General features: G+C 55.5%; 1 protein-coding gene across 2 annotated transcripts in view; it reads right to left on the bottom strand.

Annotated features, from left to right (window-relative positions):
• The window catches only part of SORCS2 (sortilin related VPS10 domain containing receptor 2), a 485786-nt gene that overhangs the window by 80765 nt on the left and 389258 nt on the right, over positions 1-15763 (bottom strand). For both annotated transcript variants that reach the window (XM_070613348.1, XM_070613347.1), the window contains exon 4: positions 6962-7126. In XM_070613348.1, coding sequence (XP_070469449.1) covers positions 6962-7126 — 165 coding nt within the window. The remainder of the gene's footprint in view (positions 1-6961; positions 7127-15763) is intronic.

Genomic DNA, 15763 nt, shown 5'->3' with positions numbered 1-15763 from the left:
AGCTCAGCCAACGAGAAACGTCACAGCTCAGCCAATGAGAAATGCCACTGCTCAGCCAACGAGAAATGCTGCAGTTCAGCCAATGAGAAATGTCACAGCTCAGCCAATGAGAAACGCCTCAGCTCAGCCAATGAGAAAAGCTGCAGCTCAGCCAATGAGAAATGCTGCAGCTCAGCCAATGAGAAACATTGCAGCTCAGCCAATGAGAAGCGGTTGTGGCCCGGACCTGCTACTCTTCCCCCAGTGGACTTCCCTCCCTCTCCCCTTTTCTTCGTAAAGCAGCTCCCTCCTTGTTCTGTGGATTTCCCCAGAGCATGCACATCCCGATTGGAATTCTTTTGGCTAGTCCTGAATAGACTCATTTTGAGGATAAAATCGGCAAATTTGCTTTTTAAGTTGACTCCCTCTTCTGTCTGTGTCCTCACCTGGTCATCCCTCTGTATGTCTGTGTCTTTATTGCCTCCTCTTACAAGGACGCCATCCAGACTGGGTCAGGGCCCACCCAAATGACATCATTTTACCTTAAATTGTCTCTTTAAAGGCCTTCTCCAAATACGGTCACATTCTGCCGTGCTGGGGGTTGGGACTTCAACCTATGGATTTAGGGGGACACAATTCAGCCCATAATAGAAGCCTAGCTTCCACTGCCTCCGCCTCTGACGTCCTCCCGGTGCAGGCCTAGCTCGGCTGCCTGCGTCTCTGGGAGCTTTTCCTGACCCACAGCCCTGCACCCGCTGAGAGAAGGGCTCATGCCCTCTGAAGCTCACAGCCATTCGCTTTGTTTCCTCCACGTCTTGGGAATTTTATTTCCTGCTTCTCTGCAAAGCACGAGCTGCTCATGGGCACAGCCTACCTGTCACCTCTCTCTCACCACGCCTAGCCTGGGACCCACCGCTGCTGGGCATGCTGAATGCATGAACAAATTTGACTCCAGGGCAGGGCTGGCAAACTTTTCTGGAAAAGGCCAGCTAGTAAATGTTTTCAGCTTTGTGGGCCATGCGGTCTCTGCTGAAACTACTCATCTCTGCCTTTGGAGCAGGAAAGCAGCCAGAGACAGCTTGTAAACAAATGGGCGTGGGTGTGGGCCGATAAAACTTTATTCAAAAAAGCAGGTGATGGCCGTCATCAGCTGACACCTGCTCTAGGGTACGTGATAAGAAATCATCACCTTTAATATTTAAATAAGGGGATTTTGGAAAAGTTCTCATCTCTTAGAAGATATGCTTCAGGAGGGCAAGGAACTCGCCCACCTTATTAAGAATGTGGAGTTGCGCCTGGGCCCATAGGAGGTGCTCCGTAAAGATCTGTGGCTGGAGCCACTGACTGTACTGAATTTCCCTTAGGGCCTCAATGGTGACACTGGCAGCAGCTGTGGCCTTTCATGGAGCCAGGCAGTGAGCTAAGAGCTTGTTAAACGCTACTTCATTTAACACACACACACACACACACACACCCCACCATGCAATCGGTAATTTTCCCCTTTACAGATGAAAGACCTGAAGCTCAGAGACGTTAAGTAAGTTGCCCAAGGTCACACAGTGTTCACTTACAGAAGGAATTCCCATCTTGTAGACCTGAGCATAATGTACCAGTGGTTGAGGAGTCCCTCCGGGAAGGATGGCTGGTCACCTCTAGTCCTTTCTCTGGGCCATTTGAGTGACCAGGCTGGAGCCTCTTCCACTTCATGCCTCAGTTTACCCATCTGCGAATCGGGAGAGCACTGCCCATATCCTCAGGCAATAAGTGAATAAAGAGTGAGTCTGTAGCTGTTAGTTTCCGGGAGCCAGTAATAAAACTCTGCATTAATGGATGGCATTATCACCGCCATCATTGCCGACGCGCGGGCACCTATGACGCCTGCCCCAGGACTGTGTGGAGCCCTTCCGATCCACTCTCTGGGGAGGGGATTTCATAGTGCACTGCCAATTGCTACAGAAATAGACCACTTCTGCCTAATAAAGGACAAACACCAGCAAATAAACCAGAACAAACACTGCAGGGGCACCCACGTTACCACAGCTGAAAACTGCCGGCCGCTCCAGCAGATGGCTGATCGACTCAGGATGCCTCCTCCTAGCAAGGAGTGGAGGCAGTGACGCAGGACACATGGGCCACTCTGACACAAGGAGAAATGATCAGAAGTCAGAGCAAGGGGGAGAGAGGTAGAGGAGTAGGACGAGGTCAGGGGAGGTGCACCCACAGAATCACGTGCCCGGAGGGCTTACGCAGCCACTGGAGGCGCTGCAGCTCCACTGGGCTCTCAGCCAAGTGTGGGGGGTGGGGGTTGGCACCCAGCATCCTTCCGTCCCTCACCAGGGTGCCCCGGCGTACTGCAGAGGCTGGAAAGCCGAATCAACATTGCTCAGGCTCCCTTGCAGCTAGAGCACCAGTCAGACAGGCACACCTGTGTGAGGTTTGGAAGGCGAAAGCCATGTGGAGGCGTTTCCTGCCACCCTGGGCCATTTCTGCCGGCCAGCAAGCTCACGGGGACTTGCTCCGGCATCTCTCCTCTCATTCTGGACAGGGAAGGGGCGGTCATGGTGGAGGCAGCAGATGGACGCTGCAGGCCAGTGTCCAGCGTGGCTCTGTGGACATTGCCAAGCAGTGTGGACTGCAGGAGTGGTGACTTCAGATGCCTGGACCTCGACATCAGCCGTGTATTCCTGACCTTGGTAAGTCCACTGGGGGTCCTGGCCCCCCACCTTCCCCACGGGCAGAGGTAGAAGCTCCCCACGGGGGACAGCTCCACAGGCTTCTGGGAGGACCCTGGGGGCCCCGGCCTGAAGCCCCCTCTCCCAGCCTCCCAGCAGGATGCAGAGCACGCAACCCCCACGCTGAGTCTTTTTCTGCTTGAAACATCCAGAGTAATGTCCTGTGCTTCCCTGACTCTGTCAGACACAGGAGGGCGGAGCAAGAAGGAAACACACGCCGCGGGGTAAGATTCTCAGACTCACAAGGCTTTCTGTTGCTCAGAGAAGCCCAGTTTCCCCCTTCAGCGGTCTGCGGTCAGAGAGGGAAAGCCGGGTGCTGAAGCTCACAGCCCCGTGGGCAGCTCACCTGCCCGCTCCTCTCACAGCATCCATTGCAACGGCCACATTCCCTGTGGCCCTTCCCGTGAGACCGCTTGCTGTCCCACCCCACCCCTGCCCCCCAGACAGCGCTGTCCCTTCCCTTCAGCGTGGGTACACGCAGACAGTTTTACCAGGGCGGAGGATTGTGGAGGTGCACTTGCTTTTCTTTTGCCATCATCTTTGTTGTTCTGAAGTTGTATTAAAAAGTAGACATACACCCCACCCCTGTTCAAACCTCCTCCTCCAGGAAGGCTTCCATGATTGGCTTCCCAGGGTGTTTCTTCTTGCCTTCTAAATTTCTGGAAGGCAGTCCCAGGCTCAGCTCAGTTCCTCACAGTGCTGGGAAACAGAGGAGGCTCTTGAGGGGGCAGAACCAAACGTAACAGTGGGTCTGTTGACATTTCAGAGGTCAGTGCCAGGCCCTGCCTGTGAGCAGGTCTGAGGTTTGAGCACAGGGAAGCAGGTTGGTCAATTTCATGCCCGTGGTCCCCGGTGAGCTGGGGTAGGAAGGGACTGCCCGGCCCTCCAATCCTGTGATCCCAGGAGCCTACTGCACTTTTCCAGGCCTTGAAAAAAGGCCACCACGTTAGGCTTTCCCCCAGGAAAGGCTGTCCAGGCTCCAAATAAGGTATTCAGAGTGCCCTGAATTATAACGATGCCATAAAGGAGGGAACTGAGAGTAGGGATGGGGCAGTCTGGGGGTGGGGGTGGGGTCTGTCTGCTAGAGGAAGGGGCAGGCATCTGGGGAGAAAAGAGAGGGGCCACTGGTTCTGTACAAACCTGCCAGTCCTGTGAGCGGGCATTTACTCCCACCCTGTTGACTCTGGGGCTGGCAGGTGACTCGCTCTGACATATTCTAGGTCAAAGCAGACATGCCACAGCTGCTTGTGTGGCTCCTCTGCCCCCCGGAGCCCCTGCCCTCCATTGTAGGAACAGCATGTCCCCAGTAACCCCTGGTTCCAGAATAAGAGACCAGTGGAGACCTGAAACCCATCAGGAGCCAGGAGCCACGTCTGGCCAGTCCCGGCAGAGCCCCAGCCAACTCAGACCCAGGGACAAGAAACGACGCTCGTCACTGTGAGCCTTTGGGATTTGGGGCTGGTGTCACTCAGCGCTGTGGCAGCAGAGGCCTGCCCACTACGCCAGGTCTGCTGGAAGCCAAGCCAGTGTCCTGCCACGTCGTCCTGCTGCTCGGAAGTTAGAGAGCTCTGAAAACCATAAAGCCCAAAAAAACGAGAGGCCTCCCATCATTGTTATGAATTTCCTCAAATTCCTCATTCGTTTTGCAACCACAACTAAGCCTTTTCTCTCTCTTTTTTCTTTCCTTATAGTCACAGAAGAGAACCAAGGAAAAGAACCGAGATTTCAGCTCCATTAACTTTTCAGGGCACCATAAATTAAGGAGCAATTGCAATGCAGTCAACTTCTGCAGGAAAATAAGTCTCTGTGATTGTGCTTTAGTCTAATTACACGGAAGGCTAAGTAGCGTATTAATGCCCAGAAGCACGTGCTGTCCCAGAGGAAGGCGCCGGGAGCACAGAGGCAGCCGGTGAGGCCAGGGAATTTCGGGGACATCCTTCAGTCAGTGAGGACCAGGCCTTGGCACGTGACATGTTTTGACCAATGGTGTGTGAACGGATATTCCAGGTCAGAGCAGACACACTAAAGCAAGGACCAGCAAGGAGGCCAGGTGCTATAGGGAGCCATGGCTCAGGCCAGCCAGAAGTCTCCATCTGGAGGTCCCTGACCTGGGTGGTCCCTGTTGATAGAAATTCATCATTCATTCATTCACTTATTCATTCACCCAACTGCCATCCATCCATCTCCACCATCCATCCACCCCCAACCCATGCATTCATTCATCCATCCATCCATCCATCATCCATCCATCATCCATCCACCCATCCATCCATCATCTATCCATCCACTCACCCACCCACCCACCCATCCACCCATCCACCCACCATCCATCCATCATCCATCCATTCACTTACCCACCCATCCATCCATCCATCATCCATCCATCCATCATCCATCCATTCACTTACCCACCCATCCATTCATCCGCCCATCCACCCATCCTTCCACCATCCATCGATCCACCCATCCATCCACCCATCCTCAATTCATGCAGCCAACAAATATTTTCAGCCAGGAACTTGAGATAAAATGGTGAAAAAAACAGACATAGCCCCCGTCCTCAAGGAGCTCACCCCAAGGGTGTGTGCAGGGTGCAGACAATAATCAAATAATCGCACAAATGTATAATTACACATCGTGATCAGTCTTGGGAAAGAAAGGCACTGGGATCTGGAGGCGTGGGGAACGTGGGGCCCCAACAGGCGGAGGGCTGCAGAGGAAGGCTCCTGATCTGGACAGCTTCCCTCTGCCTCAGACCCACACTCCACCCTTCTCTACCCTCCTCTGCCCTGGGGCTGGCCTGTGTAGACAGCATCCACAGGCTCCTTCCCTCTGGCCTCTGACTGGATTCGACCCACTGGAGGCACCAGCTGAAGACCGGAGGGCGGAGGAGAGAGAGGCTGGGGTGGCACCGCCCCTGTTCTCCGACTGCACAACTGCGGGTGGGAGGGGCTGTGTCACCCCGCCCAGGGCCAGGCCTCCTCCTGGGCCCTTTCCTACAACTCTGGGGGCCCTGCCTTCTATTGGGCAGAGTGGCGGGCTGAAAAATGGCCCCCAAAATATATCCAAGTCCTAATCCTGGAACCTGTGGATGTGACACTATGGAGCAAAAAAGGACTTAGCAGATACGATTCAATGAAGATCTCTAGATGGGGAGGTTACCCTGGATTGTCAGGGTGGGTGGAGGAGATGTCACCTCCACACACACACGGCTATGTGAAGACGGAGCAGAGAGAGGGTTGAAGAGCCAGCCTTCGAAGATTGGAGCGATTCGTTCACAAGCCACAGGATGCCAGAAGCCAGAGAGGCGAGGAGTGGATCCTCCCAGCGCCTCCAGAGGCGGCGTGGCCCTGCAGACACACTGATTTTGGCTCAGTGAAACTGACTTTGGACTTCTGGTCTCCAAAACGGTGGGAGAAGGAGCTCCTGCTGTTTTCAGCTATCAGGTCTGGGGTCATTTGTTTCAGTGGCCGCAGGAACTGAATTCAGGCCTTTCCCACAACGATTGTGGCTGCGTCGCCTTCTGGGCCTTTCCAGCCCTAGGGCACTCTCCTTCTTCAGCTCTCAGGGCCTGGGGTGGGGCCAGCTCCCTGCCTGTGCCAGTCCCGGGGTCCCTCCCACCCCACGCAGGCCGTGGAAAGAGCCCTCCATTACCACGCTCTCCTCTTTGCCCCATGAAGGGGCCCTTGGGTCCCTGCGGGGGCCTGGTGGACACAGCCCCTGCAGGAGGGGACCTGATTTGCGATCTGAAGGATGATTCACTCCTCTTGGTGAAGGTGGAAGAGCATTCCAGGCTGAAGGAAAGGCCTGGTGAAGCCTGGCGTGGGAGGAGTGTGGAATGTTCCGGAAGCGGAAGAAGGCCCTTGTGGCTGGTGTGCAGAGAGGGGAGGCAGAGTGGAACAACCCTAACAATTATCTACCATCTATTGATCCCGCGTCAAGCGCCTGTTTGTGCCACGTGCGCCTCTCACCTCCATCCCACTCAGTTTTCACATGACTCGGCAAAGCCAGTGTGCTCCTGGTGGCTGGCTCCAGGACCACTAGGGCCTCAGGGAGAAGATGATGTGGGGTCCAGTGCCCCCAGCCCCAGCGGAGTTCCTCCCAGCCAGCTGAGGGCTTCTGGGTCCCATGTGATTGAAACTCTGTCATTTCTTTGTGACATCATCTGAAGGAGCAGCCGCCATGCCCACAGACTCAAACCCCAGCTCCTCAGGCCTAGACCCCGTCCCAGAGGCCCGGACCCTGCTTACCCTGCTCTCCTTGCTGTAGGCCAGGACCTTGTCCTCCTCCTTGGGGTGGAAAATCAGCGTTTCCACAGAGAAGGGAATGAGCTGCTTCTGGAAGGTGGCGCCCTCGTCCGTGCTGAGGAACAGGCTCTGGTCCCGGTCGCTGAGTGAGGAGCTCACAAGGATGATCTGAAACATAAAAAGCCAGGGGGACATGAGGCCTCGCCCTCTGCACACCGGGGAGGGCAAGGCAGGAACCGCTAGCTGCCTCCCGCCTGCCTGGTGGCTCGGCGGCAACCAGGGTCACTCATCCACGCATCCGGTCACTCATCCCACAGATGCTCACGAGCCCCGGCGCCCGTGATTCTGAGGCTCCTGGCATTTGTGCGGACAAGGATGTGTCTGCAGGGCACGCGAGACAGGGCAGCCCATCGACAGTTGTGTCTTAAGTGCTGTTTCAGGGACAATGATTGAAGCCCCAAGGAAAGAAAGCAGGACAACGGGGTGGATGGGGTGGGGGATGCCTTCAGGAGGAGAGCACTGAGCCAGATGGGGACAACCCGGACAGCGGGCGCTGGGGAGAGGGAACTCAGATGGGAGGCAGCTGAGGGGGAGGTTGGACTGAAGTAACAGAGGGTCAGGCTCTGGAGGCCTTTGGGGGCACTGTACTGGGCTGAATGTGTCCCCCCCAAAAATAAGTCCACATCCCAACCCGTGGCAGCTGAGAACGTGACCTTGCTGGGAACAGGGTCTTTGCAGAAGTGAAAGTCAATGATGTCAGGATGTGATCAGCCTGGATTTGGGTGGGCCTCCAGCCTACGATGCATCCTCATCAGAGGATGGAGACACAGACACAGAGAAGCTGGAGATACGAACACGGGACGGGGATGGGGTGATGTGTCTACAAGCCCAGGAGTGCCGAGAGTCGCTGGAGCTGCCAGAAGCCGCGGGAGAGGGAACCAGCCCTGCCAACACCTCGGCTTCGGGCCTGTGGCCTGCGGCACCGTGAGGGAACGAATTCCTGCCGTTTCAGGTCATCTAGTTTGTGGTCCTTGGACACTCACCGGACCTGCCGGGAGCTCGGCCAATGGGACCTTGTTGTCAGGGGCCGCGGTGGCCTCCGGGGAGGCTACAGGAGGGGGTGTGAGCTGACTGTGTTTGCACGGCGTCCAGCCTCTTGGCCGTTGAGGGGTCTGCACAGGAGAGGGGGCCACTCAGGGGGCTGCTGCCCGGTCCTGGCTGGAGGCCTGGGTGGTTCGGTCAGATCTGGGACGTCCGCGACTCCCCAACTGCCCTCACACACCAGACGTCCCCGGAGCACGTCGGAAATGACAGGAGAGGCAGACAGCTCAGGGAGGCCCCCAGCTCGGCTCTGTTTTGAAATGGGCAGACAGCGTACCCCGGAGAGGACGAGGGACAGCTCTGCCCCCACACCACCGTGCGCATCGCTTCTGCGGGGCCCCGTGGCGAGTCGTGCAGGGCTGCGGGGCTCCTGGGGGGTCAGGGAAGGCCCCCAGGACTGCGGCCCCTCACGCTCAGGGAGTCGGCCCGTGTGCCTTTCAGGTCCTGCCTTCACTCGGCTTCCTGTTCCTGGCTGAGTGCACACAGGGACAAGCCCTGCTGGGCTGGGGTTTCCCTCTGTCCTACAGAAAGGTCAGGAAAGGCCAGCCCAGGGTCAGAACAGGGCAGCCCTGCTGCCACACCGTGGAATGACAGAGACCGTCCGAGGTGGAGAAAAGGGGCGTGTGAGAGGGCGCCCACTCCCTGGCGGCCAGAGAGGGCCGGCCAGCCTGGAGGATGAGAGAGGGACAGGAGCTCTGAGCATCCGCATCCAGGTCCCCTGGACCCTGAGCCATGTGGTCCACCCCACTGCAGCGCAGGAGCCTCTCGGCCGGCTGAGCTCCCGTCTCCACCTCCAACCTCATGGGAAGGGCCAGTCCCCACACAGGGAGCTGGGGCGGCTCTCCTGCACACAGGCCTCGTGGAACCTCAGGGCTCCTCACAGCCCCAAGGAGCCTCTCATCTCGGTGGCCGGGTCCCTAGGCCCTTCCTGGGCTCCCATCCTTCTTGTGTCCCGCTTATGCCCCGGCCAAGTCCGGCTTGGTCCATGCCACATGAGACCCCTCCTCGGCTGTGCCCTCCGTTACCACCTCAGCCTCCTGACCTCACTTGGGCCTCCCTAACCCGGGGCCAGGGGACGGGCATCACTCCTGCTTCAAGGCTGCAGGGGACCCAGACTTGCCTACCCCACGTCCACCACATTTCACGGAGGTGTCCTCTACCCCAGGGACTGTGGCCCTCTGGCCAGGGGCCATGTCTGTGGAGTTCATGGCTGTCCCCTCTCACTGCCCCTACCCCTGCAGGGCCTGGGCACGTTGCACATTTGTTGAATTAGGGAACAAATGAATGAGGGAATGAATGAATGAATGAATGAACGTACATATGTGCTAGTAGAAGAGGGGGCCAGGGATACCCAGTAAGTCTCCTAGACAACCTAGTTCAAATTCTGTATCTGTGTGACCTCAGACAAGCTTACTTACCATTCCGTGCCTCAGTTTCCCTGTCTATAAAATGGGGAAAATAACGTGGTGCCAGGCACAGAGGGAGCTTACAGTGAAGGGGTAGCATGTGTGTGGTCAGGTTGTCCTCATTAGAACTCTGAGGCCGTTCTCCTCGTGCCATTGTTGCCTCTGCGTGGCAGATGGGGAAACTGAGGCACAGAGAGGGGAGGCAAACTGCTGAGGTCACATACCATGCAGGATAGAGCCAGGGTTCAGATCTGAGGGTGACTCCAGAACCCCACTCTTAGCCACGCTCTCTGGGGTGAGTCCACGCAGGATGGGGTATTTGAGCCAGGCCTGGAGCTGGTGGGGCGGGTATGGGACTAGCCTGGCTGGAGACGGGCCTGGCTTTCTTGGGGGGGGGCATGTGGGGCCATGAGACCCCTTCTGCATGGATGCCCCACTGTGATGGCCTCCCAAACCCCGACATTCCTCTAGAAGGCAACTAAGCACACGGAGCGGGAATCCATGAGCCGCGCAAATCTCCTGTCTTTACAGGAACAAGCGATAACCCGGTAGGTTCTTTCTTTCCAGGGAAACCTTAACGAGCTCCCCAGCTTGTTACTAGTCTCCTCTAGGACAAAACCCTTCTCTCCCAGCAAACCGAGGGTCTGAAGGAGACCAACACGGCACTCATGCAGCCTGAGTCCTCGGGGACTTTGCTCCGTGAAAGGCGGACAGAGACGCGCTTGGAGATGTTCCTCGTGGTGTGGTTTATATGCAGGAAAAATGGGAGGGAACTGAAGAACGGCGAGGGGGTCAAAATGTTTGCAGAGGATGTTTAATGACGAGGGAGCTTATGCGCTCGTGCAATAAGGCAGGGTGCAAAATTACATGCAAGTATAATTTCTGTACATTTCACATTGACAACCATATTATAATAAAGAAGTCTATTATAATTTTGCCAATGCTAAGTGTATAAAAGTAGGCATAATTTTGTCAGTGGGAAATGCATAGAAATAAGAATGGAAGGATTATTATTCAGCCATAAAAAAGAATGAAATCTTGCCATTTGCAACAACACAGATGGACCTTATAGGCATTATGCTAAGTGAAAAAAGTCAGACAGAGAAAGACAAATGCTGTATGATCTCACTTATATGTGGAATAAAAAAAAAAAAACGAGCTCATAGATACAGAGAACAGGCTGGGGTGGGGGTGGGCACAACGGGTGAAGGGGGTCAAAAAGCACAAACTTCCGGTGATAAAATAAATGAGGCCTGGCATGCAATGCACAGCATGCCGACGGTAGTTAACAACTCTGTGTTGTGTACTTGAAAGTAGCTAAGAGAGTAGGTACTATAAGTTCTCATCGCGAGAATAAAAATTTGTAATTATGTGTGGTGACAGATGTTAACGAGACTTGTTGTGGTGATCATTTTGTAATATATGCAAATATCAAATTATTATGTTGTGCATCTGAAAGTAACATAATGTATGTCAATTCTACCTTAATAAAAAAAAAAAAAGAATGGAAGGAAACGCAGGAGGACGTTAATAGTGGTTGGTTTTAAGCTGTGGGGTTAAAAGAAATTTTTTTTTTATTTTAAATAAACTTTTTATTCTAGAATAGTTTTAGATTTACAGCAAGGTGGTAGAGAGAGTGCCCACACCCCACACACGGTTTCCTCTGTGACTAACATCTTACACGGATTTCAGACATTTGTCATGACCAGTGGGAGCTAGTCAGCATTATCAGAACTCCACTCGGCTCAGATTTCACTAGTTTTTCCCCTACTACCCTTTTTCTGTTCCCCGCTGCCCCCATCCAGCGTTCCACAGGATGTTCAGTCATTGCGTCTCCTCAGGCTCCTCCGGGCGGCGACACTTTCTCAGACGCCCCTCGGTCTTCTCGGTCTTCTCGGGGGACTGCTCAGGCATTTTGTAGATTGCCTCTCCGTGGCTGTTTGTCTGATGTTTTTCTCTGGCGATACCGGGGTTGGGGGCGGGTTTTCGGGAGGAAGAGCACAGAGGTGGCTTGTCGTCCTTGTCACAGCACATCCAGGGACATGACTCATCGCTGCTGATGCCGCCCTCGCTGGGGCTCGTGCTGGCCAGGTTCTCCACTGTAACGTTCCTCGTTTCCTCCCGGTTCCTACGCCCTCCCTTTGGGAGGAGGTCACGGTTCACAGCCCACCAGTGGGAGGGGGAGGGGAGGGGGGCTCCCCTCCTGGAGGCGGAGTGTCTACCTGCATTATGGGGAATTCTTCTGCACGGAGATGTGTCTCTTCTCCCTCATTTATTTATTTATTCAACTATTTATTTATATCACCAAGAACTCATGAATATTTATTTTATGCTTTGAGTTGTAATTCAATACTACTTCGTTATTTTGTTGCCCAAACTGCTCCAGCTCTGACTACTGAAAGCTCTTTTTGGCTCCTGCGTCTCCCCAACATAACCCCACCGTCCTTCTGCTTCTGAACGCTCTACATGGCCGCTGGCTTTCCTGGACAATCAGGAAAAACCAAATGGGTCACCGAGATTTCTCACACGTCTCGCTGGAAACAACACAGTTCACTCAACGTCCGCTCAGCAACCCGGGCCGGGCTCCGTGCTCCAGGCCCAGGGCAGCGACCCCCACCCCCCGCTCCGCCTGAGCCATTCCCCCAGGAAGCCTCGATTCCCCTCGGTAAAGAGCTTTTCACATAGAGCATTTTTCAAAATGTTCTTACATGCAACTATGTACTTGTCCACCTCTTCCATTAGACTGTGCCCCTGGAGCCCGGGATAATGACTTCACGCCTTTGTGCCTCGAGCATCAGCACAGGCCTGACACGGAGCTGTCAGTTAATCCATGCATGCATGAACGAATGAATGAGCAAGTCCATCGCTGTTTGAGACTCCCAAGGGAACTGTTTGCTTTTTCTCCTTTGGGAGGAAAACATTCCTAGGGATGTTAAGTAGCCTAGAAAGCAGAAGGCATAAAAAAACCTCATTCACTGACTCCTCTTCACCACTCAAAGTTCCACAAAGCAATAAAAGCTCATTCATTCATTCATTCATCCTTCATTCTTGCACAGTTGCAAAAGCCACAGGGTCAAGCAAGGATTTAGGTCTGCATAGGGCTTGTAGGGGAAGAGCAGGGGGGAAAGAAACTAGCATCCAGGTGCAGGGCAGGTCTGAGGGCAAGACGGAGGGCTTCCTGGAAGAGATAACACCCAGAGGGGCCTCGAAGAACGGATGGAAATTTGATTGGTGTACCTGGGGGAGGGTGTTTCAGGCAGAGAAGACAGCATGACAAAGGCACGCAGACGAGGGTCCCTGCCCTGCCTCTAGCTCCGGCTTCCCCTCTCCCACCTGCACGCTCCTGGCGTCAGCCACATCAAGCTCCTGGTGGCTTTCTCCAGGCCACAGAGCCCATTTGCATCCTGACCACCGCTGCGTGCTCAGTTCTTACGGCTGAACTGCACATGGGACCAATCCCACCGCTGGTAATTCAGAATCAAATCTTAAAATTTCAGAATGACACAAAATCCAGGTGTAACAAAAACAACCTCTTTCGAACTTTCAGAACCCCAAATTCTGGACAACTTCAGCAAAGCTGAATGTTGCACATTTACTTTTGGAGGCCCTGCTTTGCAGGTGCCCCCAGCATGAGTTCAGCCTGTTTTTATGATGGGACACCCTTCTCCTTGGTCTCTTCTAGTCAAATACCTCCTCATCCACCGAAGCTCACTTCCAAGGTCAGCTCCTCCAGGAAGCCCTTCATGATACACCTCCTCCAACAGAGTTACTCTAGTACCTCCCTGCCCCCTCCCCCAGCATCTTGTGCATTCATTAGCTCCAGTCCAACGTTCCCCAGGGTTCTCTTTGTGAGTCTGCCTTTCCCTCCAGTCAGGAGGCTCTGTGGCCTGGCAGGGCCCATGTCTTTGTCATCGCCACATCTCCAGCTGGGGCAAAGGGCCTGCCACCGAGTAGGCGCCACGTTGCCAATAAATGAGTGTTGGTGCTCTTCCCACGCAGAGTGGGCTCTGGGTACAGGGGTCGCCTCTCCACCACAGCCCTCGGTTGGGGCCGAGGCTCTGACAGTGTCAGCCCCGAGGTGGTACGAGAAAGAGGCCGAGGAAGCGATTCTGGCCAGGGGCCCAGCAATCTGGATCGTGGGCTATTTTTGGCCTCCGAGTGGGACGAGTGAGCCAGGAAAGAGGGGGGAAGAAGAAAGTGCTGACAAGGAAGGGATTATTGGAGCAAAGAAAACAAACCAATTAGCATCGCACCGAGCGGAGGCTGGCAGATTGTTCTCCCAAATTGGGAACCAGGCTATTTTCAACAGTGTATTTTTACTGCTTACTATTCCGGGGGAAACATATGGTACCTGTGCTCAGCTCCGGGGCTCAGCTCCGGGGCTCCGTGAGGCTGGGGGTTTCAAACCAGGGGCAACACGTCACACAGACCCGTTGGACAGATCCATCGGGTTGACGGCTGGCCCACTGGAAGCGCGAGCCCCAGGACCCGCGACGGCACTTGAGGGGCCCAGAACAACGTGCAGATGCAGGCCCTGCTCACTGCAAGGCACCTCAAACTCTGGGACCAGCATCATAGGGGCCTGTGCGGCACACAGCGTCCTGGCCTCACCCCGGACCTGCGGGATCAGAACCAGCACTTTCTCGAGGGTCCCGGTGAGGCCCGAGCTCCCTCCAGGTGCAGGGCTGTGCCAGGCTGTATCTCCTGCTGGTTGTCAGTCTTGTGCCTGCTGGCCCTGTGACTCTGATCGTGCCGGCCGACCCCGGCCTCTGCTAGCTGCCCCGAGTGACAGTAATGAAATGACAAAGGCGCACAACAGCCCATCCCACACCAGGCCTGCTCCTGACACCTTACTCTCCCCAGGAGGAGGTTCTGTCATCGTCTCTGTTTCACTTGCCAGTTGAAGACAGGAAGCCCAGGGAGGGTGCAACCTGGCGGCAATCAGGTGGGAGAACCCGGATGGGAACCCAGGCTCTGGCACCTGTCCCCCACTCTGAGCCACCCTGACGATGCTCTGCAGGATGGAGACAACACTGCTGAGCCCCAGGAATCCAGGGAGGTCACGCTGCTGCTGAAGCACATAGCCCACAACATAAGCGCAGGAGGACAGTGCAGCTCTGGAGGAATGTGGAGCCGGGCTCCAGTCTTCATTTGGCCCCTGTGAGCTGTGCAACCTTGGGCAAGTTACTTGGCATCTCTGAGACTCAGTTTCTTCATCTGTAAGATGAAGATGGCAATTCCCACTGCAGAGAAGATTGGAAGGGTTAAATGAGACAATGTGTATAACGGACCTAGCCCAGGCCCCGGGACACGGCGACCACGCCGTAGATGACAGCCAGGCTTATCATTGTGGCATTTCTGTTGTTTCTAAAGAAGTTTGGTTCAGCTGAGTTCAATGAGAGGTTACCAAGCCCCTTGTCGGGTCAGGGTCACTGACTTGAGGCAGCTCAAAGGCAGCGGGGAGAGGGACCGAACATGTGGCCCCTTGCACCATCGGGTCCTAGGACAGACACGGGCAGAGGGTGGAGACGCTGCCCCGGTGGGGCTGACCCCTCTCCCCGGGCACTGGGCTGGCACGGCCAGAGCTGCTCACTCTCAGCACGGGGGGACTGAGTCCCTGACTTTGTGCCCCAGGGCCTCACCTGCCTCACTTGAGGCCGGGCCTTGGGCTGGGGGCTTCCCGGAGGGGGTGTCACCTGAGCCCGGCCTGGAAGGACGAAGAGGAGCTCCCTAGGGGAAGCCAGTAACGGTGGAGTTCAGTGTGACCACAACATGGCTTCTGAGGTGGGCGTGGCGGGGCGGGACCCACCTTCTTCCAAAGAAAGGCACGCGCTTGGGGTTTTTGCGCAGATCTTATTACTGACGCGTTTACGGGATGTGCTTCACCGACTCCAAAGTCTGTCTGGCTGCCTGGTCAGGGTGTAGACGAGATCAGTTTCTCCCGTGAGACGGCAATGAAGTAACTACGGTGGAAACGGGTCAGGGGAGGCCCCACGTTGGGCCAGCCCAGTGAGGCACACAAATGTGGCGGCAGGTCTCTGTGACATGGAGTGACAAGAGGCACCGTAGAGGTGCCAGATAGCACGAGTCGGGGCGGAGACAGAGCTCCCCAAGGTGCCCCCAAGGCCGGGGCGGGGCGGGGGCGCTCCCTGGAACAGCCTGGGCGGCTGGGCCTACAGGTCCTGTTTCCCCAGCATCTGCGCTGTCCTGGAACCCGGGGCCCGTGGTGGAGACGAGTCTGCTTAACTCCCTCTGCCGGGACGTGCTGGGTGGGAAGCCTGCGAGTGGAGGCGCACCT

This window comes from Equus przewalskii, chromosome 3, assembly GCF_037783145.1.
Source record: "Equus przewalskii isolate Varuska chromosome 3, EquPr2, whole genome shotgun sequence".
Classification (NCBI taxonomy): domain Eukaryota; kingdom Metazoa; phylum Chordata; class Mammalia; order Perissodactyla; family Equidae; genus Equus; species Equus przewalskii.
This window is presented reverse-complemented; position numbering and strand designations above follow the sequence as displayed.